This window comes from Idiotropiscis lumnitzeri, chromosome 11 (genome assembly GCF_059441095.1).
Source record: "Idiotropiscis lumnitzeri isolate Australia: NSW breed Sydney's pygmy pipehorse chromosome 11, RoL_Ilum_1.0, whole genome shotgun sequence".
Taxonomy (NCBI): Eukaryota; Metazoa; Chordata; class Actinopteri; order Syngnathiformes; family Syngnathidae; genus Idiotropiscis; species Idiotropiscis lumnitzeri.
The window spans coordinates 11,090,234-11,114,107 of NC_142401.1; the positions used below are offsets into that span (position 1 = coordinate 11,090,234).

The window sequence follows — 23,874 nt, forward strand, 5'->3', positions numbered from 1 at the left end:
CATTTCCATTAAAAAATAAATAATGAGAAAAGCGGTTTAAAGACAGACTCAAAGATCAGACTTACAGGAGTGCCTTCATCTCCCTTGTCCCCTCGTTCTCCCTGTAACACAACCATGAATAATATTGACTTCATAACTTTGATGAAACCAAAAATCACGCAAGGGAGAGCAAGATGCACACACACGAGTTTATTTCTTTCACAAAACCAATAGGGGATGATGTATTACCTATAACAGCATCCTTATGAGAAAGACGCATGCAAGAAGGAAGAGAAAAAGGTCTCACATTCAGGAGCTAGACAATATTTGCTCTGAAATTACCTATTTGTCAACAACGATCTCTCTTTTCCCAAAACTAATTTACATTTACATTGCAATTGTCTGCGACTGCTTTGAGATGCAAATGTTGAGCTGACAGCCTATCACGCTGACTAATACATCACAGCGTATGAAACACGGCAAAACAACGCAAGCAAAATAGCCACGGAGCGTGCGAGGTTGTGCGATGTCTTTTTACTGGCCGACCGTTGAGCAACTAGTTGTTATGATTCAAAATTTGAACGACAGGTGAACAGCGTCACTCGGGATACCAGCTCGGGGCAAGTTAGTAAATAAAATAAAATATAGCTTGAATGTGGTTGGTCACCTCCTCCATTAATTTTCTATTTCTCAAAACTGTTTGTCTTTTAAGCCTCATTTAAATACAGATACGTGCAGTCATGATATTTTTTTTGCGCAAAACCACAGAGAGAACTAAAATGTCAATGAAGGAGTCATCTTCCAGTTTTGACTAAGGCATGAGCGGAATCTAGTGGAGTAAAATGAATACCTATGTGTAAATTCAGTCCATGTTGAATTCAAGTATCAACATGGATGAATTTGCTTTAATGATTCCAAGGTAACGCCAGAGAGAATGGATTTAAAAATGGTGCCACTTAAGATAAACACGAGAAAATAACCCGGGCGTCTTTATTGCGACAGATTTGCAGCCATTTTCTACGGCTCAAGATGTCAGGTTTGCTCACTTAATAAAAACTCAACCCACATTCTGTTGTCCACTCCCTGCCGTGTGAAAAAGGAGGACGGGCCACGCTTGCTGAGGCTTGATTGTCCGACGCAGAAAAAACTGTTATTAAAACTAGCGTTTTTATTCACATTTTTGCATTTTTTTTTATGTATTTGATATAAAACTGTCATGTCATGCTAATACAACACACTAGAAATAAGTTCTATAATTCCAGATACAAACAAATTACAGTCTTTGCTGACACGCAAAATAAAAAGACACTTTTGAGAGAGTCCAATTAGTGCATAAAAAAGTGGACATGAGCAACCAACTGTCATTTGTTTTCGATTGTCCAGTCAGTTTCTTTCAGTTGTGCGGCGGGCCAAAGACTTGAAAAGTCACCTGTTTCCCAGGAGGACCAAGCTTCCCTGGGATTCCCGGCCGTCCGTCCTCTCCCCTCTCTCCCGGCTCACCAGCGTCTCCCTAAGGGGCCGTTTCAAGAGCAATTTGGCAAGGAGATAAATACTAACAAAGCAGAAAAGCCAAATGAAGCACAAGAGGCTGCTCACCTTGGCACCCGGCCTACCGCTGATACCTGAAGTTCCCTGAGGAGGGAGAGAGCACATGTTTTATGCATTTGTAGTTTGGGGCACGACTGAAATGTGGCACAAGGGAACTCGGGATGAATAATAGAAGATATTGTCAGGAATATTTCACAGGCACTGTAATGGTGATGCAGGCAGAAGAGCTAGTAGATAAAAGAGAAATCTCCCGAGTGATGTTCGGATGACGGCTGGCGTTCACTCACTGCCTCTCCTTGCTCGCCTTTAGGTCCAGACGTGCCCAAGCCTGACCCTGGAGATCCCTTTCAAGGTCAGAACAAAGGAGGAGTCATTTGGCTACTTCCCTGGTTCTGAATGCTTATTTTCTCCACTACAGGCATGAGCACCGCATGGTTACTGACTTTCTCTCCTCTCTGTCCTGGATCGCCCTTTGTTCCTTTGATCCCCTCAAAACCAGGCAGACCCGGCTCCCCCTGGGGGCGAGAAGCAAAAAAAGGGGCGTCAGGCAATAATGGTAAAATTGATGCCTGCCGTGCCATAATATGACTTACCTGCTCTCCTTTCTTCCCGATGGGACCTTGAACCTGGAGGATTTTAACACACAGTAAAGCTGAGGATTTACAAACCTAGTAATTATTCTACTCATTATTTGTAAGACAACTCACACTTCGCCCTGGTTCCCCTCGTGCACCTTCACTTCCCTGAGAACACAAAAGTTCTTTAATCATTTTCTGGCTAACTCATCGCATGCCATTATGAGACATTCTGCAGTAGAATCACGTTCAAGCTGACCTGACCCATCTCGTATGATTACTTCTAATTGAATCTGTCTCACCTTTTCTCCCGTCGCTCCACTCAGCCCGGGGGAACCCTGAGGACAATTGGAAAGTCTTAGACGTGAGACTAAGTAAAAAGTCAGGTTATGAAACAAAAAGGGCGACGCCAGGTGTACGGCAGCCGCTTATTCACCCTCAACCCCGGTGGTCCTGGGCCTGCTGGCTTTCCAGGGTCCCCCTATGAAGACATTAGGAAAATAAAAGGATATGAATACTTGGAAACATTACACTGAACTACCGTACAGTATAAGCAACATTATACGTACCCTCTCGCCTGTTTCACCAACAAGTCCTCTTTCTCCCTGCAAAGAAACAAATGCACAATTGATGCAAAATGTTCTGATATCGTGTCACCAATGCCTCCATGTAGCAGAAAAATCTCTTCATTTCAATTTAATGCAACCATACTTTTCTGCACGCAAAAGAGGCATAAATTGCCCGTCACACAAAACACTTCTAAGTTTGGGCAGCTATGAATATCATTTCACACTGATAGACCTCCATGCGGTGAAAAAAAGAGACATTTAAATTATGTGGTCCATAGTCTGGCCAAAGGCAGTCAATATGATTTTAATCAGTAACGTCTACTTATTGTCTGTGTCCTCTATGGTGAACATCTACAGATGGCGCTCATATAAACACGCACAAGACGCTGAAAATATAAATGTAACTTCTATTTTGACATAAATGTCTATTGATTGCCTTAAAAAACAGACTAAACCTTCCACGTATAATACAAGTCAGTACATGATTTACACCTGCTCATATCTCCTCTTACCCGGTCTCCCTGCGATCCAGGTTCACCCGGCTGACCTCGATCACCCTATTGGAACAGAGCATGATAGAGGTCAGTCTTCTAATTAAATGTTAGAGCACATCTCATTTTTCATACCTTTATCGTACCTTACTGCCAATTTCTCCTGGGGGCCCACGAGGACCCTGAAGGACATAACAAGACTCTTAATGTCTACAGGCAACCACCTTTTTCGACAAAGGGTGTTCACCCACATGTGTCCAACGATTAAATAAGTTCGACTAGAGAGAGCTTGAGAGCTCCCCATGTCTTCTTCCCCAGAGACTGCAAAAGTTAAACGTATCCACAAGACACCGATATTGAGCAAGTTCTTTGTTAGGCTGACCCACCCTGTCACCAGGATCGCCCTGCCTGCCTGGTAGACCGGGCAGCCCAATAGCACTGTCACCCTGTGAAAGGAGAAGAAGGGAGCATATATTTAATGACTAATTCATGGAGGACAATTGCTGAATTTAACTTTAAATTATTATCATGGTTGTTTCATCCATACTCCTCAAGAATTCCACTTAGATCACTGATTGCTGGTTCTTTGTAATGATTGCAATACATGAGTACAGCAAAGTGAAAATTGAATGTGCTTTCTTAAAATTGATACAATGCACCGACAAAAATTAAAATAATATTAATAAAGTCACGCTCATGCATTATTATTATTATTATCATTATTATTATTGTTATTGTTATTCAGTATTATTATTATTATTATTATTAGTGAAAACTATTAGCTCTACTATGCTCCTGCTGTAGTCACTGATTCAAGGGTCTCAATTTGAAGTGCAGTATTATGAAAAGTACAATTGGTGTATTGTTTTTTTGTTGGGAAAATATCCTTTAGTAGTACTGCACACCAAAATGGATGCCATTATAATATAAAGGATAATAAAACATAATCAAGGAAAATAATCAATGACATACATTTCATAATGGTTACGTTATTTTCAAGTTATAAAAGGTAGCGTACTTTTTCAAAGTACCGTATAAACTGGGTAGCTCACAGAAAGCATCTATTGCAGCACCAACTCAAAAAAAAAGTGAAGACAACTTAATACTCTAATGCGTTCCATTTTTTTTTCTCCTGCACCTTGATAACTATTACAGCAAATCAACCTGCCTTGTCTCCTTTGGCCCCTTGTGATCCGGACAGCCCTCTAGAACCTTGCACTCCTGGAGGTCCTGGAGAACCCTGATTATAAAAAGGTAATTAGCCAAAGCAAAGTATCAGCCCCCCACATGCAGTCAGAATTCATTTGGCAACTAATTGCATCAGCACATTGATTGGCTATGCTTACAGGGGAGCCCTTCTCGCCAGCTACGGCCTCACCGCTGCCGACTCCTGGAGGTCCCTAGTAGCATAGAGATAAGAGTTGAGAGTCATTATGCAGGCAGGTTCCTCGGGATATTTCTGTGAGCAGAAAACAGGATGGCAATGGGGTGACTCACCCTCTCTCCAGGGCTGCCCTTGTCTCCCTGCAGAGAGAGAGAGAGAGAGAGAGAGTGAGAGAGAAGAAAGGTGAACATTGTTTCCAGAATGAACTTGCTCTTGTAAAGGTTATGTTTCATTTGCATCACTTATACCCTAAGCAACTGTCAAAACAGAAGCGACAACACAAAAATAAGTCTTTTCCAAGTCCAACACAAAAACAAAAAGAAACTAATATGTTTATTCATATTAAAATATACCGGTGAAGCCTCAAAGTTGGCTTACTGGAATCTGAACGAATAAAAATATAGTTGAAGGTCTTGCTAAATATTTATGGTTATTTAATGCTTAGATAATGTACAGAGACCATATGGAGGAAAGAGACTTCAATCTATCAATAGATGTCAAGACATTTTGGGGCTGACATAACCTAAATGATCAACAATGCCACTAAACTCTGTACTGTGACTCAATGCTACCACCATGTGTGCTATTGTAAAATAACATCCAACCAGTTATTTTTGTTTATGCACAGATGTCAAGTGTTTAGTCTACACTGCAGTCCAGCCAAATCTGCCCAGTGTTCTTAATATTCTTAATCTATGATTTTAAGTATAACAAAATATAAAGTTCATCAGGTTCAGAGAAAAAAGTTGTTTTTCCATAGTGATATGTGACTACGTATTTCAATATTTAAAAAATATTTTTAAAATATTTTAAAATAAAAAAATAAATTAAAAAAACATCCCCAAGCAACAGGACAAATGATTTGAAAGGTGCAATAATCCAGAGAAAGGACCTACTTAAATGAAACCAAACATCTCATCCTAAACTCCTCAGACAAAATATAACACGAGAGTAAACTTCTAGAAATAGTTAGCGCTGGTTTCTGGCTTTTTGTGTGTTCTCTGTCGCTACTCTGGATTGCAACAGTCTAAAAACTCAACTCAAAGTGAAAGTGGATTTTCAACATTTTTTTTTACGATCATGTATAACACATCTCTTTCATTTAGAAATATTATTACTCATATTGTTATTGTTATTATAACTTGTGAACGGAAAACATGATGTAAAGAAAGGTGAAGTCACAACCTTGATGGGTAGTCCTGGCGTTCCTGGTAGACCTGGGCGACCATCCTGTCCTGGTATACCTGGTATCCCGAAGGTCCCTTTGGCACCGTCGCTGCCTGGCCGTCCAGGCGTCCCCTGAATTGACAGTAATCAAATGTTCTTTAGCTTGATCTTTTACCACAACTCAACCAAATTAATTAATCATTCTGTTTTTTTTCTGCCACCTGCAGTATAGTTTAAGTTGGGCAAAATTGTTCTTAATATATTATGAAATCAGATATTTTTATTTAGACTGATTGTAAAACATTCCATAATTTGTGTGATTTCCTCTTACAGGTATTCCAGGGATGCCTGGTTCTCCCTTCCTCCCTGGAAAGCTACCTCCCGATGTAGACCCCGGCTCTCCCTGAAACATTAGCAAGGAAGCGATTTTCCTGTGTACCATCCTTTGTAGTTGATTGGAAAAAAAAATCATAGCTCAGCTCACCCTTTCACCTCTCTCTCCCTTTGGTCCTTGTGACCCTGTCACACCGGGTTCACCCTAAAGTGACAGAAAATACAATTATTAGAATGATGCTTTATAGTAGTAGAATGCATCTTTGAGTTCAGGATGACTCACCTGAGTTCCTCTGACACCAGGTAGACCCTGTGAACCCTACAAAACATGTAAACACATTATTGCTTAGATAGAACATCATGTGCTCAATTAAAATAGTTTTCATTGTGGTTTCTCTGCTTACAGGAAGTCCTGTACTTCCCGGGGAACCTGGTCGGCCTGGTAAACCTGGATTTCCATCAATGCCGGGAAACCCCTACAAACATTGACTGGTTAGATAAGCCCAGGCAGGGAAGGATGTTGGTGAGCTTTGAGTTCTACTCACTCTCTCCCCTTTATCGCCTTTTGACCCCACGGTGGGTTCAATCGGAACAGAAGGCCCTGGTAGACCTTGACGGCCTTCGGGACCCCTCGGACCATCTCTTCCTGGAAAACCATCCCGACCCTATGTCACATACACGCACACGCAAGACATGTTATTGCTGTGAATATTAACAAAACTATCCAGGTACCTTGTCGTTCTGTGACCACAAAGGTAAATAATATATCTCCATATTATATTTTCCCATTGAAATGGCATTAATCCATTCCAGCCTGACCCCCAAAAAAGTATTTTTTTTTTGTATTGTGTTTTTAATGAGGAAAATATCACGTAATACTGTGCATTATATAAAACACAAAACATCATGAAGTGAAAATGATGGAAAGGTTTGTGCATATGCTGCTTCTAGTGAGAATAGATTTGTCACATGGCGGCAGTATAATACAGACATACAGATGGGCACCATTTCTGAGTAAACTGAAGCAACAGAAGCCATTCTTCTCAGAGGATAAAGAATATATGCCTGTGCAAATTGCAATATTGCCTGTCTAATTGTGTTGCACCACTGCTTGTGTTCAAACATCCTTTGTTTAAATGGTTATATCAGACCCATGCGATTCATTAGCCGGTCTAAGGCCATTTGCTTTGTTTGTGAGTTGACTTTCCCAAGGCAGAGTTATGTGGTTGTTTTAATTACACAAAGTGTAATTTTCTTTGTTTTATGTTTAATTTGACATTTCCACTTGGAGTGGTATTATAGAAGTATTTTTCTTTTAATCTGCCAAACTTTGATGTGAAGTGAGTTGAGTTCCCTGCCACCATTATGTGCACACTCTAGTAAGATTTAAAGGGTTAATGACATAAAATAATGCTCATACGTGTTCATAGTGAAAGGTGCTTCTCCGATATTTTTTTTGTATAGCAATTTTGATAGCAACGCAACTTAATCATGTGCCATCTGAATGTAATATTTGATGTTGGCAAATGACTTACAGCTTCTCCTTTGCGTCCATCGAGACCGTCTCTGCCTCTCTCGCCCTGAAGAATATAACAATGACGCATAAAGACATGAAAATAATAAGTATAACAAGGTGCAGGAGAAAAAAAACAGCACTGTACCTTCTCTCCACGATCTCCCTTCTGTCCCTATAAGGAAAAAAAAACCCATAACTTTAGTCATGAGGCGCAAAGGGAAGGAACAAAATTCTTGAGGGTGTGTCTGGAAGTTCTACGATGCCCTGTTTGCTTTGTGCTTAATAAAAGTAATCTGATGACAAACCTTGTAATGTCAAACTCAAGATGACTCACCTGTGGACACTGTACAGTACACCGTTCTGGACCTGGGCTTCCCTAAACACACAAAAACACCACAATGAAGAAAATTTAGATGAAATACGCACAACAAATAAGAATTAAGAGAAATTCCCACCCCTGATATTCTGGCAATACCACAGAGCATGTCTGCCAGATCAGTATGTAACGTGTCCAACTGGGAGGCATCGCGCACATACAGAACGTTCTGGGTGTTGACGTCTGTCACTGCCCTCAGCAGTTCCTCTGAATCTGCCTGATCTATTCCGACCGCCAACACGGTCACACCTGGAGAACACCCCCCACGGTACGTTATTTGAATGAATGGAAGACGATCTCAAAGGTTGGTTGCACATATACCGCATGTTCACGTTTACAACAAAGTCAAACAATACATCAGGCTTCGGTCATTGGCTCAGCGTGTCTCGAAGATAAATCACCGTTGGAGTATGATTGCTCAATTCTCACCTGTCGCTCGGAGGTTGGAGGCTGCAAGCGTAAGGCTGTCAACAGATTTTTTATCGGCAATGATGACAACAACCCCAGGGACACCTGGCCTCCTTCCAGCGGAGGTGGTGAGAAGATACTGTGAGGCAAAACTCATTGCCTGGCCTGCGGAGTGAAAGAAAACCACAAGCAAGTAACCAACAACACTTTGAAAATGTTCTTGAGGATTTTTTTCAAAAGCCTAAAAAAAACTGACCAATGTTGTTTCCGGTGATTTCGTTAAAAGGGATTGACTGAATTTCCTGGAGCAGTGTGTCTGACCTGCTGTGACGATTGAGTTGGAACCAGGTTTTGGGTCTATAACCATATAGAACAGTCCCGACCTGACATGAGCAGAACACAAAATATATATATGAGCTGTTCATCATCAGAAAATGAAGGCACCGGAAGACTCAACCAATCTGTTTAATGAATTTCCTTTTATTTGGTTTTGTACCTGTGAGTCACGCGCTCCAATAGTGTTGAATGAACCCACTGCACTTGTGAGAAGTGCACGCAGAGGTCCGGCAAGGTTAATCCGATCAGACGATGCCGGCACGAGGAACACCACATCCAGACGTCCACCGAGACAAACTGTGGACACAGACCTTTTTAATTCTTCTCATGTCAATGGACACAATTGTGTATAATCTCATTACAGTTTCTATGTGTCCTTTGAAAGTTTTGCAAAGTACTCTTCAAGGAAAAAGCAGATGTTTAAGCCTTACCGGTGCGGTCATTGGCAAAAGTCTCTCTTCCCAGCCCACTTTCAAAAGTGGGTTGTATACTGAAGCGGTACTGATGGCCCAGACGCAGCCCAGTCACCTGGTAAGAGCTGGATGAATCAGGCAGTGTGACAGATAAGCCTGGACCTCGGTCTAAAAAAAAAAAAATGTCAGACAAGCAGACAAATCAGACAAACTGCATATGTATGTGTAACGGTAAAAAGACTGAAATGGCAATGACAAAAAACACGCTTTACCATTTTCCTTTCTCCAGCGCAGAACATACCCACGGACTCCTGGTAATGGTTGCCAGCTCAGTCGCACAGAATCCTGTGTTACCTCTGCTACTCTTAAAAGTGTGGCCGGGAGGGATGACGGACCAGCTACATGGAGAGGTTCAACACATTAGGAAAGGTCAAGAGGAAACTCGAGTGAACCATATACGGCGGCGACACTTGAATCAGAACTTACGTGTGGTGACACGGACTGACACGGGCGTTCCTTCACGGTTCTGAATTAAAGCCATGACCTTCACCACGTACTGGGCTCCGGGATCCAGTCGGTCTAGATCCACGACTGTTACGTCTCCACCCACTAACTGACTTGTTTCCTCGCCACCTTCGGACAAACACTCAACTGGTTAGAGACTGGACACCTAAATATTAGTCACAGAGCTCGAATATCTAAAAAAATTAAAAAACAAAGGAAACTGTGAATCCAACCATCTATTCTTTTCCATGACACCCGATAGGCTGTTGCTCCTCGGACTCCAACCCAAGACACTCTAACAACCTCTCCTGGGTTCTCCTGAACTCGGAGTGATGTCACCGTGCCGATAGAGGACTGACTTGGTTCTGCGGTGCCACACGGTAAAAGTATTGAAAATATTCTTCACACACGGATTCATGTATACAATGCCCCTGTTGTTATTAAAGCAATATACTGGACGGTATATTTCAATTCAGTTCAGTACCTGTTCTAACACTGAGGGAACCGGGACTTCCCTCTCGAGAGCCACTCAGTGCAGACACGAACACGCTGTAAACGGTGTCTGACTGGAGTCCGTCAATGGTGAAGGAAGAGACATCAGCTGCCACGTTTCGAGTTGATTCCACTCCTGCATCAGATCACAAGCAAAAAAAAAAAAAAAAAAACATTTTGCATTGATTTGGAGTGCAACATGTTTCATTGAAACTGTCGCTTACCGTCAACATCATTGCGCCATCTGATCTTATAGCCAGTTGCCCTTAATGTAGGTAACCATTCAATGCGTATCTTCTGAGGTGTGACGTCGGTTGTGCGAAGGCCATATAGCGTTCCACTGTGCGGGTTGGTCCGAGAGGACAGCGTCACCGCCTCGCCAACGCGGTCGTTGACTATGGCCGCCACACCAAACACCAGCGCCTCATCGGGTTCCAGGCCTTCGATCGTGAAGACTGAGGTTTCCGCCCCCACTTCACGAGATTGCTCGCCACCTGACGGGCAAAACCAGAAAAGAGAAGTCAAAGAAATAAAAGCCCCTCTAATGAAGGATGTTAATATTTTTTTATATTAACCAGCTAGTGTACAGGGCCAACACAACCAGCACACATACAATAAAAGATGAATATACTATAGCTGTACAAGAATAGAGCCTTGCATAATTTTAATATTCTAGCGTTGAATATGTGCCTTAAAAATACTGTATGTTCATTTGTTTTAGAAAGATCAAATTGTTGGCCTTGAAAAAAAAATCAGAAAAAAACTAAAACTAAAACTAAAATAAACATGACTGAAACTACAAAACTGAGAATAACATAAATTGTAAAAAAAAAAAAAAGTGAAAAAACTTTAATCGTCTTTAATTTATCAATCAGCCTCAATAAAAATAGTTGGAAAGTGATTGTCTCATAACTGGATTCTGGAGAAAGGATGATGGAAGAAATGAATGAACGCACGCCACATTTGGCTTTAGTCAGGCAGTGTACAATTACTTACGATTGCCTTGTCTCCATGTAATCCTGTAACCGGTTGCTCCATTAACACCAGTCCAGGCTATTCGAATTCTCCGGCTGTTTGCTTGTGCCACTCTGAGGTTTGACACTCTGCCAATGTGTTGCTCTGAAATGAAATGCCAACCAGACAAGAAAAGAAAATTCATTGTTAGTAATCTGGAACAAATGGCAAGGCCCATAAGAGACAACTAAATAAAGGTGTGAGCATACATGAAGGGACAGAAGGTATGCATGTCACATCATGACCTACCTAGTCTGACAAAGACGCTGGCCGGCTCGCCTTCAATGTCTCCCACCAGCGGTGTGACACTCACATCATAGGACACGCCCACAATCAGGTCTTGCAGGTCAAGAGTCGTCTGGTTCCCGGGGATAATCTGAAAATTTTGGACTCCCACTGGTATGATGAGGAAAAGTAGCGTTTTAAAACAAACTGTGTCATCAGTATACTTTTTAAATTCTGAATATAAATCCATGTACCCTCAGGACTTTGGATAACAATGCGGTACTGTGTGGCCCCAGCGACACCAGTCCAGCCAAGTCTGACCGTGCTGCCCAAAGACTCCAACAGTCTCAGGTTGGATACCCTCCCCACTGGCTGCACTTCTGTAATTGCAGCATTAAAACAACATCAATAAAACCACATTCACATTTGTGGAATTTATCCCACCATTACAAAGTTGTCTCGTAGCTAAATGAGTGGCAGCGCGACGGTCACCGACCTCTGGATGTGGTGGAGACAAGTGTGGCCTCCTCACGATCCTCAAACAGCGTGTAGAGGGTAATGAGGTATTCTGTGTTGGGTTGAAGCCCAGTCAGCTCATATTTGCTGGTGCTCCTGGGTAAAGACAAGGTCTGGGCACTGCCACCTGCAGACAAATGAGTGGTTATTGGTACAATAATGATGTAGTTCTAAAAAGAGGACATAATATCCATCCATCCATTATCAGTTCCGTTTCTTATGAGGGTTGCGGGGGTGCTGGAGCCTATCCCAGCTGTCTTTGGGCAGGAGGCAGGTTAAACCATGGACTGGTTGCGAGCCAATCGCAGAGCACACAAACAACCATCCGCGCTCACACTCACGCCTACGGCCAATTTAGAGTGTCCAATCCACCTACAATGCATGTTTTAGGAATGTGGGAGGAAATCGGAGTATCCGGAGGAAACACACACAGGCTTGCGGCAAACATGCAAACTCCACACAGAAAGGCCAAATCGATCCCACGACCTCTGCATTGTGAGGTCATCGTGCTAACGAGGCATCCACCGCGCCGCCCAGACATAATATTATATCTTTAATTAATTTTTGTTAAAGTCTGCTTGTCTTCTACATATGAGTTGAATCTCAATTATGATGTGAAAATGCAGTAAATTAAATGTCGTGTGAATTTATAACCAATTCAAGTGTGTGGAGGCATGTGACAAATCACCTTCGCCCACCCGCCACTCCAGGCGGTAGCCCTGAGACGATGGAATGATTCTCCACGTGAGGCGGATGGAGGAGGGACTGGTGATGGCTGCGTTGAGGACCTGCTGCAGCTGGCGCTCTGAAGAAAACATCAGAATGCATACAATGCGTTTATTTTTTGACAGAATTGTTTGCCCATGGTTTTCATTCCAGTAAGTCTTTGCTGAATTCTGCAAAATCCACCCAGATGTTTGGTGGGCATTATTCTTCATCCTTGCGCAGTTGAGTAGACGTCAACCAGTGGAATGTCTTCAGCTTAAATGTGCAACTAAGGGCAGTCACTTCACACTGAACGTGTGTGTGGACTATGCACCAAAGTGGGAAAAAATTGTGACTTATACAAAAGAAAAAAGAAAAAAAATCAGAGAAAGAGGGATCTGTTAAAGCGAAAGGCAGCACGCTTGTGTGGCTAAAGAGAGAGATTAAAATCGGGTCGCTGCAGCTAATCCAAAACTCTTTCCAACATCAAGAGTGTGAAGCACATTAAAGCAATACAATAATTAAATCATGAAATCAGATTATTTTATGTCAAAGTATAAATCCATTCATCTGTGCAGCACGAAAAGATCAAGGCCCGAAATGTCTCCACTTATTGCTTTATTTAGCATCCCAACCCCTCAAGTCATGTAGTACCAAAGAGGAGGTGCGGTTCAAGGTCTTAGAAAGCACATTTTATCATGACCATGTTTTTGCACAAAATATTTGGCAGTAAAAGCACCAAGTACACAATGGAGAAGTGGGCAACATTCCCACACACACACAAACTGGGTCACAGATCGAGATTACGATCGTAACATCATGCAGAGTACTGGTCACAAGTCCCATCTCTGAAAGCAGGAGCAAGGGCAATCTCAGCCTTCAGACAAAATTAAAAGGATGCCATATGGTTATTAGTCACAAGAAGCAGATGGCGTGCGTGCGTAATGACCGTAGGTGTAGAACAGTTTCCTAAACAGAATTAATGCGTAACATGTCGCTCGCTTTCTGAGGCAAGCCAACAAACAGTGAGGAAGTTTCCCTTCAATGCTGTCTGTGCCCTTTGGTGTCCTTCTTAACGCAGCATTGACATTCAACTGAGTAAAAAGTACTCACCTATCGTGAATCTGGCTGTTTGCCTGGCTCCCTCAACATTGCCTTGATAGAGTGGCGTCACAGTGAGGATGTACTCTGTGTCTGGCTGAAGTTGAGATATAGTGTAGGTCTCGCTATCTCCTGCGACCTCCACAGTTTCAATATCGAGACCTTTTGTAAGGAGAGAAACTCAAGTAAGATTTGAAGCATTTCAACTATCAAAGTTAATGTTGCTGTCCTGACCCGTGACTGCGCCCCACGCCAGTCGGTAGGCAACCGCACCGCTGACGCGTCTCCACAGCACACGAACGCTGCTCTCTGACTCCGTTTCTACTGATAACTGCCGCACTGCCTCCAGGCGCACTGACACATGCAGGAGAACAAACACACGTAAACATGCAGCAAAAAAAATATGCAGTCCCTGTGAAGTGCATATTACGAGTTAAAGTGGCTTGTTATATATGGACACAGTATAGTATGAACTCTAAGCTACTATAAAGTGACAATGCTACAATATATAAGCATATCTTACACTGTATAGCTAAATTACGAAATAATATATTTTTTCAAAAAGAGCACTAGTATTTACATTTGAGTACGTGCCGATACTAAGCAATGATACTTCCCAATGCCGTTTGTCAAAAACACTGACTTTTTTGTTGAAAACTACATACGTTTCACTTACATATAACACGTTCCACAAAAAGAATTTGTCATAACTGACATTTTAACATGCAACATATTGGTGCATTTTTATGGACTTTATTTTAAGACACAAGTGACAACCAGCTCAATAAACAAAATTCACAAGGCCAAAGATGAAATGTGATTAAATGTGTTGCAAATGTTAAATTGCATATCTAACAAGTATGTTGTAGTTTGAAATTAAATAAAGTAAATATGAGAAACAACCTCAACGGGTCACCTCTACTACTCAAACAACCCAACAAAATCAGGCATTAAAATATTTGGAAATGCAGCATGTTCGATACATCTCCTGCGTTGGTGTACCTGGAAATGGCATGTCAATAACAGATCACGAAGGCCACTCACATGTGCGCGCATTGAGGGTAGCTGGAGATGCAGAGTTCCGGGGGAAGAGCGGGTAGACGCTAATGACGTACTCCGTGTCGGGTTGAAGTGACTCCAGGTTGACAGATGTGGAGTCAGCAGGCAGAGTCTCCACCAATAGCTGGCCAGACGGCTGACCTACTCTTCCGAAAAAAAGCAAGGGAGAGAAACGGATTAAAAAAGGTAGAATCTAATCAACCATAGATATCAGGTTTAGGCAAACTACAGCCCGAGGGCCACATGCGGCCCGTTAAACGTGTTAATCCGGCCCACCCAACTTGAAAAAAAATTATACAAATTAACCTTGTTAATGTTTTATTTTCTAAATACTGTGGTGTTTCAAATACATATAAATTGTTGTGACGCTTTTGTTCACTTTCATTTAAAATTAAATGTATTTTTTATCTCCGATGAGGTGAGGTTACCAAAACACTCCATCTATCTGCTCCTGGTCCGGCCTCTCTGTCGAATTTTAGAACCCATTGTGGCCCGCCAATCAAAAAGTTTGCCCATCCCTGATATATATCATACCATATGCTGTCTGCATCCGCTGTATAAATTAGATATATAAATATAGATTTGTTTTTTATACAGCGAGTGAGGATTGAATTTGTGTTGGAGCATGTACGGTCTATCAAAAACACAATCAAAATTCACACTGTACAAGTGCCTCTAATGTTGTGATGGTGGTGTGAATATTACAAGCGGTCTCACAACGAATGCCAAATCACCGTCGGCAAAAGGAAACAGCATCTCTGACAAATGTCTTGCGCAAAGTTATTCAAGGCGCTCCACATGAGACTGGCACTCCTGCCACATGTTCAGTTCTAGAAACCCGCTATATCAGCCCTCGGGGGCCACTCCTCGCTCCTTTGAATCATGGCATACACAGCCAGACATTGACACTGTCATGAACTATGACACGCCCAGGAATTTCAGAAGAAATAACTGACAATCCAAAAGGTCATTTACACTATATGTTCAGTCTAAGGCGTGATAAAAATCTGTTTGATATTTGGGGTAATGCTTTGGCAATAAAGGTGAAACTGACAACTAATGCCTCAAGGCGGCACGTTGTTAAGTGAGCTCACGTTCTTCATCCTCTGCGTTGACTGCAGTACATTCTCGACTTGTTTCAAAGCCTGCCACCAGCCAGTTATTAAGTACTCTTGCTTCTTTACTTGCTCATTTCCACTTCAGTATGTCATTCTGCTTTGGCAGGCCTTTGACAAATCAATATATCAATATCCTAACTAGTACTTCTTAAAGGACAGTTCAATAAAGCAGAGGTGCCTCAGTTAAGGGCTTCCAATATGCCATATTAAGAGATTAGATAAAGACTAGCACATAAAGATAGAAATAAAAAAAATTGTTAGCCAGGTGTGTGTCTGACCTCGCGGTCCGTAGGTAAGCTGGTATCCCTGAACCGGAGATGAGGGCTGATCCCAACCCAGCGAAAGAGTGAAGAACCCTGCTTGGATCAAACGAAGACCTGAGATCCCAGGCAAGGACCCTACGTGGAAAAAACATTCACTTTGCATGTTAGAATATGTCCTTCGTTTTCAATGTTTACACAGAAACAGAGACATTTTCAGTCATCCACAGTAATATTGTGCAAGCCCAAGAGTGTGATATGCTTCATGTTTCTGACATGGGTGATTAAAAAGACATTGGGAGCATTTACAGAATCTGCGTGTTACTTACTGGTTTGTTGATTCGCGGAAACTGATTCTCCAACACTGTTGGGGTATTGCGCAATGACAGTCACAAGGTAGTCTGTTCCTGACCGAAGAGCCCGTGCATTAAAGCTTCTCTGATTGGCAGACACCGTCTCCTGCACGAAGAGGTATGTGTACAAACAAAGAGCAAAGGGGATTTCAGTTTACCAAATTAAAACCTCAGCAGCATCCGTATAATAAACACAAGGCATGTTGATACTTAACCTGTGTTCCCCATCGAGTTCCACAAGTGACAAACTATAATTAGCCACTTTAATTTCAGTCATACCAAAGCAATAGCCACCTGCCAACAATAAATACTCCATCCATCCCAAACGACCTGGACTGACCTGCCGCAGTTCTGCTGTGATAGGTTGACCCTGGCCCGAGAGGGGCACATACTGGACCACATAGCCCCTCAAGGGCCCACCTGCTGAATTCCAGCGGAACCTGAGTGAATCAGACGTCACGCCTGTGAACTGAATGTTGGCTGGACTGGAATACGCTTCTAAGAAGAGAAGACAAGTTGTTTTACTTGGAGCAGATCTGGACAAGAAACTTAGTTAGCGGTCGTGCACTATGTGGACAAAAGTATTGAGACGCACTTCAGATCCATCACTTTTCTTAATGACAATTGTGTGTAAAGAAAGACCCTTTGAATTCCAACTGGACTGCATCTCGGTGCACATCACATGAGCTTGGTTTGGTCATCACATTTAACTCTTTTGGGTTGAACTGGAATTTGGCTTGTCTCTTATGTCCAAATTCTTGCTGAATGTCTTCCAAGATCAGCAGCATCGAGCGACCGACATTCTCTTCCGTTCTCCCTTCCTTTCCTATAAACGGCAGGTGTCCCAATACCTTTGCTCAAACTATAAGTTTATTTTTGAGACTGTATATACCATCGCTCGCAAAGACTCCTCCAGCTCTGGAGCACACCCGGGGGCTCACAAGTGGAAGAAGAGTGTTGAGCAGTTTGAAGTCCCCGACAAAGGAGGTGAAATCACTGCTTGGCTTGGAGGAAATCTCAGACAGTTCTTCATTGTCTGCACTCTTGACGCCTGACAAAAAGATGTGCAAGGAATCACAGTCTGTCTTTGGCTGAGCGCAAACTGCACCCGAGAGGCCTACCAACTGCAAAGATGTGCACTCCCTGACTGCGCAGCTTCTGTGCCGGGTCCTGAACACTGTCCTGTGACTTCCCATCCGTGATCAAGATGGTGATCTGACAATTCAAAGAAACATTAGAGGGCTGAATAAATCGCTTTAAAATTGCCTCTCAAACCTTTGGGACGTCCCGGCTGTACGTGGGGTCAAAGAAATTCTCAGCGACAAACTTGAGACCGGCGCCCGTGCGTGTGTTTCCACCTTTGTAGTTCATATTCTGCACAGCCTTGACGAGCTCCGTCCCATTAAGGTATGTTGTCAAGGTGAACTCAACCCTGGATTTACAGAGAGATAAATGAAAACCCAAGTGAAAATTGTCTTATTTGCAATAAAGAAGCAAGCTTCCGTTACCTGGAGGTGTCACTGTACTGTACAGCCCCAAAGCGAATTCCTGTCTCGCTGACCGAGCTTGCAAAGGGTTTGATGATTCCGGCTATAAAGCCCTTCACCTGCAGGAAGTTGGCTTTCCCGATACTCGAAGATCCATCCACCAGAAAAACAATGTCTGCTGCTTGCACATTATTACACCGGCCTGGAAAATGGAGAATGCATGAAGAGACCCATGGTGAAAAAAATGTAGTTCAATAATATGATAGATGGAGGCTTTATAGTTGATTCAAATAAGAAATAGTCACTCTGAGCTTCAGCGCGTGTCATGAACGACAGCAGCAGCGACACGGTGAAAATCCAGCACCTCATCTTTACAACCTGGAAGGACACAGAAAAAGCATTATGTTACAAATATAAAATTGTGCTATGGAACGTCAAAGACATGATTTGCAACTTCATTGTTTATTCCTAAAAGTACAACCAATCACAGATTGGTCATGGAATTGATTTCATTATATTGTAAGGTACAATCAACACAAACTCTAAATACTAAACCATTGATCTTGTTCCGGATTGTCGGGTGCTAGGTCCTATAAACATAGACCAGTGGTCCCCGGTATCGATCCGCGGGCCACTTTGGACGCTTTCGCAGAGGGCGGAAATAATGAAAGAAAGAAAAAAAAAATAGAACTCACAGTTGATTATTCGAGACTGAAAGATATTTTATTTTGTAAAGTGACCAGTTTCTCATTGTCACATCGGACTCTTGATGCATGTCAATATTAACCCAACACGCTAGCAATATTAGTAAAAAAAAAAACAAACAAAAAAACAAATACTGCACAATATGTGGCGAGAAAAGTTAGCGCTCTTGTGATCGACTTATATGAACCGGTCTGGGTGGAAAAAAAAGGTTGGGGACGACTGACGGAGACTATAACTGTAGAGGTAGAGAGTTCAGATTTCTTTGGCATTTTATTTTGAAATGCAACATCAGATTTTAATGAAAGTACTTTGGTTGGATGTCTGGGGTGGCTTAGTGTGCTTCAGTACTGGTGTGGTTGCGGGATAACGAAAACTGAATTTTTCATTTGTATTTTTTTCTTAGATCAGGTCTGATGTCAATCATTGATGCACATTTAACATGAATTTCTCCTTCTGTCTCAATTCAGAACGTTTCTTGGTGCAATTATGAGATACCTTGCTTGCCCTTCGGGCGAACTCATGGTTGCCCATTCGCGGAGAAGTTAATATCACTATTTTAAATCCAATCTGCTGACGTGCATGCATTAGTTGGTTTTGCTTATATTTTGAAGGTGCCCACCGGCACATTATCATAATGCACCATGATCCACAGTATTAAAAATCACAGTGGGGGCTGGCGTGACTTTGTCTTTGCGTGCGGAGGCTGGCCTGACCACAGTGAACTGATTGCCAGTTAATGACAGGGCACATATGGATCGACAACCTCAGAATGGGAATTGAACCCACATGCAAAAGCACTCCAAAAATCATCATGTGATCATGTGCTGCCTCAGCAAAGCTCAGCAAGCTCGAATACAGTCCAGAAGAGAACCAACAGCTGACAGATGTTGGTTGAATTCCAGAATTTTCACAGTTACAGTAACAATAATCACAACGCCATAAAATACGACAACTCTGCAAAAGAAAACAGCAGAGAATGATTTTTGTAACTACAGAAAGGAATGCGAAAAACCAATTCATCATTTGGATGCGTCGTTTTCATTGTGGGGCCGCATCAGAGTGCCCTCATGAAAGAAAACTGTAGTTCATTCATCCTGACAGCTTTAATGTCACAAAGAATGCTAAAAGGTTTCCCACGTTGTTCTCGATCATCTCAGCTACATCTGAGCGCAACCGCTTCCCGTTTGGATAGATGTGGAACGTTTAGCTTGATTTGTATGGACATAAAGACTGAGAAAAATATACCACATCTTATCTTACCTTTTCAATTCATCCGACACGCTATCAACTCATTAACATAGTTGTAAGCATACAAAGGCAAGTGAGCGGGAGATGTTGAAAGCCTGAGCAATTTTCTCTGACTTTTTTTCCTGCACTTATCACTCCCCAATTACTCCATCTCAGAAGCCAATTTTTTTTTTTTTTTTTATGATAGCATACTTGAAGGTGCCACAAGTCCTAATTGTAGAGATTCCTCACAATCCACACCTGGAATCTTTAAAAGGATGACCAAGTAAGACCACCTGAGAATGGAACAAAGTAGGTGTGTTAAAGAAAAAAAAAAAAAAAAAAACTTTGAATGTAACATCCACCTTTATTCAGAAGCACAAAGAAAAAAATTAAGTTTTGAAGGAAGCAGAACCCGCAAGCGATTTCAAGAAGCTTAACTCACTAAGTGGTGATTTAGGGGCAAGTAGGAACCGACACAGAAACCAGAATAGGCAATTCCCTCGGATATAGCGTGAGGATGATACGAGATTCTGTCACTCCGCCAACATGCAACATCACAACATATCATAGCAATCCCTTATGATTGTGAAATCCCTTCCTGGGCTGTGTGCATCATAAACATCTGATTTCATGTTCATTAAATGCTATAAATGTTCTCGTGATTTCATTAAATAAATCCTAAATCACAATTTGGATTTGATGAGTTTGTCTTCGATTGTACACTGTGGGTGAAGTCAAACTTCCATAACATTTGGAGTTGAACAATTCAACTAAATTCTTTAAGTTTCGTAGTTGGAAAAGAACAGTCGTCCCTTTTTGGGAAGCCGATCTTTAAGATCTAAGTCAAAACAGTTTGCTTATCTGTACAAACTGTTCGATGCGCCTTCACTCGTCTGAACATGGCATTCTGCACTTGTTAAGCGGAAAAGTCCACACATTTTTAACCATCTCAAGGGGCAGCCATTTTGTCACTTCTGTCGACTAAAAATGACATCACAGTTGCTCAGAGCTCAGGAAACAACCAATCATGGCTCAGCTTCAGAAAACAGGAGAGCCGTGATTTTTTTTTCGATAGAAGTGTCAAAATGGCCGCCCACTGATACGGCTAAAATTGGGTGTGTATATATGTATATATATATATATATATATATATATATATATATATATATATATATATATATATATATTATTTTTTTTTATTTTTTTATTTTTTTTGTTTGTTTGTTTGTTTGTTTTTTGTGAAACGTGTCATACGATATCCCAAACATGCTTAACAAGTTCTTCACTCACTTTTATTGTGGAAAAAGTGTCTATTTCAAGTGGCTTAAACACATTTTTGCAGAATGTATGCTTGACCATCCGTCCAAGTATACAATAAATTCTCCAATGAACATTTGACGTGAACAAAAACAAAACACCCTAATGAAGAGATCACATCCTGCATAAATTAGTCAGTTCCTACTCCAAGCTAAACATCCTCTGGGGCTCTAAATCAGCTTGTATGTAGTCTCCTATTACCAGAACTGTTGCACAACGCCATTTAAAAAGCCAGATGGACTGAAACAACTTTAAATGCGTTGTCCGTCTCATGCAATAACATCAATGAATGAAGCCACGCACACACCCATCCAAATGCCCTAACGTACACTGTGTCCATTAAAATGTTAAATTGTCCCAGCAGATCTTAAATGTCCTTCATAAATGACACATTTGGAATGCGTCCACAGGCCTCCACAGCCAAACCAGTACAGCAAGTCAAATACGTCCACAGCAAGGTAAAGAAAGAAAAGATGATGATGGGGAAGAGAGGTGAGCGAGGGACGCAGAGAGGACAAGTGTCATCACCGCATTTAAAAGGCTTTGAGAGACATCGCTTCGACACCCCAGACATGTGTGGGAGGGGAATTTCTGTCTTGCATGTGCCAGGCCACAACAAAGACGTGAATATTGTCAGATGGCGAACACACAATTGCAAACAATCCGGACGCAAGAGCGTAGGAGGAAGCAGAGGGATGATATTCATTTTCGCGGGTCTGCTTCATAGTGTGCAAAGGACCGAAATTCTCTAAATTAGTTCAGCTGTGTTACATTTGGACATTCCAAACAACAAACCTGAGCTTGCTAAAGAAAGTTTGTAGATTTGATGAAGCTTTTAAAACGCCTCAAACTCAATGACGTAAAATGTGAAGCATCTGTGAGACACATTGAGTGTCCGCAATGAATGCTTTTTTTTTTTTCCAGGAAAAAAAATTATTTAAGGAGTGGTGCATCTTTGGCTCCGTTTCAAATGATTCTATATGAAGATCAAGAGTTTGCAAGCATGTGCAGGCAGTGCCGACTTTCCATCCTCAAAGATAATTAAACAGCCACATCTGATTATCTCCTAAGCAGTTCATTAATCATGCAATATATCTTCACCTCAGATCATTAATGGTTGAAATTAAAATTGTAATTCCTCACCTGAGGTCCTTTGCGGAGTGTACCGGACTACAGCGTGCTGCTCCCCGCCGCTCCACCTGTAGCATATCCAGCCGGCGCTTCCAATCCGATTTCCGGCACCCCACGGCTTGGGGGTTCTGCGCTGCCTCACAAAGTATCACACAAGACGTCTGGAGCTCAGCAGCTGCTGTCCTGCATCCCTGCAGGAGAGTGTCAAGACTGAAAAAGTTTTTTTCTTTTTTTTGTTCAGTTACTGGGACAGCTTTGCCTGGTGTGGCCTCAACGCAAGCAGCAACATCAAGGGCGGCAGAAGAACAGTTGAGACTTGTTCGGATGCCTAAAGGGGACTACTGATTTTCCTCCTATCTCAAGTCAGCCTCCTCTTTGCCTCTTGTCCCTCCCTGCCGCATGTGCAGGAGCTTCCGGAATACATGAAATTGGAGCGAAGACACTGCCTCCATTCGGATCGCTTATGATGCTTACTGTCATGCAATTGGAGATGCATTAAAAAAACAAAACAAAAAAAAAACAGATGATGTATTTAAACCCACACTCCCAGAGGAATCACGCAATGATAATCATTTGGTGCTTCAAAGGCTTGTCATTAGGGTGTCCCAAAACCTACCGATTGTAAATTTTTTACTCTGTAATTGGCTCAAACAATTCCCATAAAATGCAATCATGAGCCGAATTAATGTGGATTGTGTGACACAAAGACACGGAAAGAGTGAGCAGCTTCCCCATAGAAAGAGACCATATCACAACGGCATAGAGGGGAGCTGAATCTGGGACACTTTGATCACATTTCAATCAATTTACTGAATGTTACTTTAAAAAGACACCCATTTGATCAGAACTTTGACAAATAACAAAAAAAAAAAAAAATGGCATGAACCAGCCATCACCGGTGCCCACCTTCCCACGGGCTATAATTCAAAATCGGCACTTCAAATGACAGCCTCCAAAATGATCATCAACATAAATCAGCACCTTTCCCAAACAGATTCATTAAAACTGTGCGGTTCTAATCCTCCAAGGGCGTAAACATCTACACAGGCAGACTGAGAGGGGCCCTCAGAAATCAGTGTGCGGCAGATGTGGATGCCGCTCTTATAAAAGCCATGTTGCGGCCCTCATGTTCTCCAGACGAGTCTTTATGAGTCTACATCGGGATAGTAAAGCGCATGGGGAGGATCTGCTCCCATCTTTACTTTGCACACAACATTCCATCTTCACAGTTTAGCATCTTCAGTTCTATTTGTCTGCCGAATGTAAGGAACATCATGTATTCATTAAGGTGAGACGATGTGTCAACCATGTGGTGGATTTCCAGTCAACAATCATTTTCTTTTCCACTTGATAGGACATTGTTGAGGGAGTGGATTTTCTTCAAATATGGCTTAAAGAGGAAGTCAACCCCAAACATTTCTGAGTAAGAATATGTTCTGTGCAGTCCCACTAGTCGAAACACGGCATTCTGGTTAATATTGCGTTTGTGGAATATGAGTTAAGCGGCAAAATCCACCGTTTTTTAGCCACCTCAGGAGGCAGCCATTTTGTCACTTCTGTTG

At 42.0% G+C, this 23,874-nt stretch overlaps 1 protein-coding gene across 1 annotated transcript in view; it reads right to left on the reverse strand.

Moving 5' to 3' along the window:
- Positions 1–22,993, reverse strand: part of col7a1 (collagen, type VII, alpha 1) — a 53,880-nt gene extending 30,887 nt beyond the window's left edge. The window contains exons 1-52 of the mRNA XM_088308902.1: positions 22,325–22,993; positions 18,235–18,307; positions 17,951–18,131; positions 17,718–17,874; positions 17,564–17,657; positions 17,335–17,493; positions 16,783–16,940; positions 16,419–16,548; positions 16,108–16,227; positions 14,697–14,852; positions 13,887–14,006; positions 13,665–13,814; positions 12,535–12,651; positions 11,827–11,973; positions 11,585–11,710; positions 11,355–11,501; positions 11,088–11,210; positions 10,316–10,585; positions 10,084–10,227; positions 9,833–9,964; positions 9,582–9,728; positions 9,368–9,493; positions 9,114–9,263; positions 8,843–8,979; positions 8,603–8,729; positions 8,368–8,511; positions 8,018–8,187; positions 7,897–7,938; positions 7,708–7,734; positions 7,582–7,626; positions 6,592–6,711; positions 6,451–6,522; positions 6,330–6,365; positions 6,198–6,251; positions 6,045–6,116; positions 5,732–5,845; positions 4,660–4,686; positions 4,509–4,562; positions 4,331–4,402; positions 3,549–3,608; positions 3,309–3,344; positions 3,184–3,228; positions 2,672–2,707; positions 2,522–2,583; positions 2,405–2,459; positions 2,235–2,270; positions 2,121–2,153; positions 1,971–2,042; positions 1,815–1,871; positions 1,576–1,611; positions 1,409–1,489; positions 66–101 (exon numbers count right to left, since the gene is read on the reverse strand). Of these exons, the coding sequence (XP_088165028.1) occupies positions 66–101; positions 1,409–1,489; positions 1,576–1,611; positions 1,815–1,871; positions 1,971–2,042; positions 2,121–2,153; positions 2,235–2,270; positions 2,405–2,459; positions 2,522–2,583; positions 2,672–2,707; positions 3,184–3,228; positions 3,309–3,344; positions 3,549–3,608; positions 4,331–4,402; positions 4,509–4,562; positions 4,660–4,686; positions 5,732–5,845; positions 6,045–6,116; positions 6,198–6,251; positions 6,330–6,365; positions 6,451–6,522; positions 6,592–6,711; positions 7,582–7,626; positions 7,708–7,734; positions 7,897–7,938; positions 8,018–8,187; positions 8,368–8,511; positions 8,603–8,729; positions 8,843–8,979; positions 9,114–9,263; positions 9,368–9,493; positions 9,582–9,728; positions 9,833–9,964; positions 10,084–10,227; positions 10,316–10,585; positions 11,088–11,210; positions 11,355–11,501; positions 11,585–11,710; positions 11,827–11,973; positions 12,535–12,651; positions 13,665–13,814; positions 13,887–14,006; positions 14,697–14,852; positions 16,108–16,227; positions 16,419–16,548; positions 16,783–16,940; positions 17,335–17,493; positions 17,564–17,657; positions 17,718–17,874; positions 17,951–18,131; positions 18,235–18,298 (5,076 nt within the window). The 5' untranslated portion in view covers positions 18,299–18,307; positions 22,325–22,993. The remainder of the gene's footprint in view (positions 1–65; positions 102–1,408; positions 1,490–1,575; positions 1,612–1,814; positions 1,872–1,970; positions 2,043–2,120; positions 2,154–2,234; positions 2,271–2,404; positions 2,460–2,521; positions 2,584–2,671; positions 2,708–3,183; positions 3,229–3,308; positions 3,345–3,548; positions 3,609–4,330; positions 4,403–4,508; positions 4,563–4,659; positions 4,687–5,731; positions 5,846–6,044; positions 6,117–6,197; positions 6,252–6,329; positions 6,366–6,450; positions 6,523–6,591; positions 6,712–7,581; positions 7,627–7,707; positions 7,735–7,896; positions 7,939–8,017; positions 8,188–8,367; positions 8,512–8,602; positions 8,730–8,842; positions 8,980–9,113; positions 9,264–9,367; positions 9,494–9,581; positions 9,729–9,832; positions 9,965–10,083; positions 10,228–10,315; positions 10,586–11,087; positions 11,211–11,354; positions 11,502–11,584; positions 11,711–11,826; positions 11,974–12,534; positions 12,652–13,664; positions 13,815–13,886; positions 14,007–14,696; positions 14,853–16,107; positions 16,228–16,418; positions 16,549–16,782; positions 16,941–17,334; positions 17,494–17,563; positions 17,658–17,717; positions 17,875–17,950; positions 18,132–18,234; positions 18,308–22,324) is intronic.
- Positions 22,994–23,874: the final 881 nt, after the last annotated feature.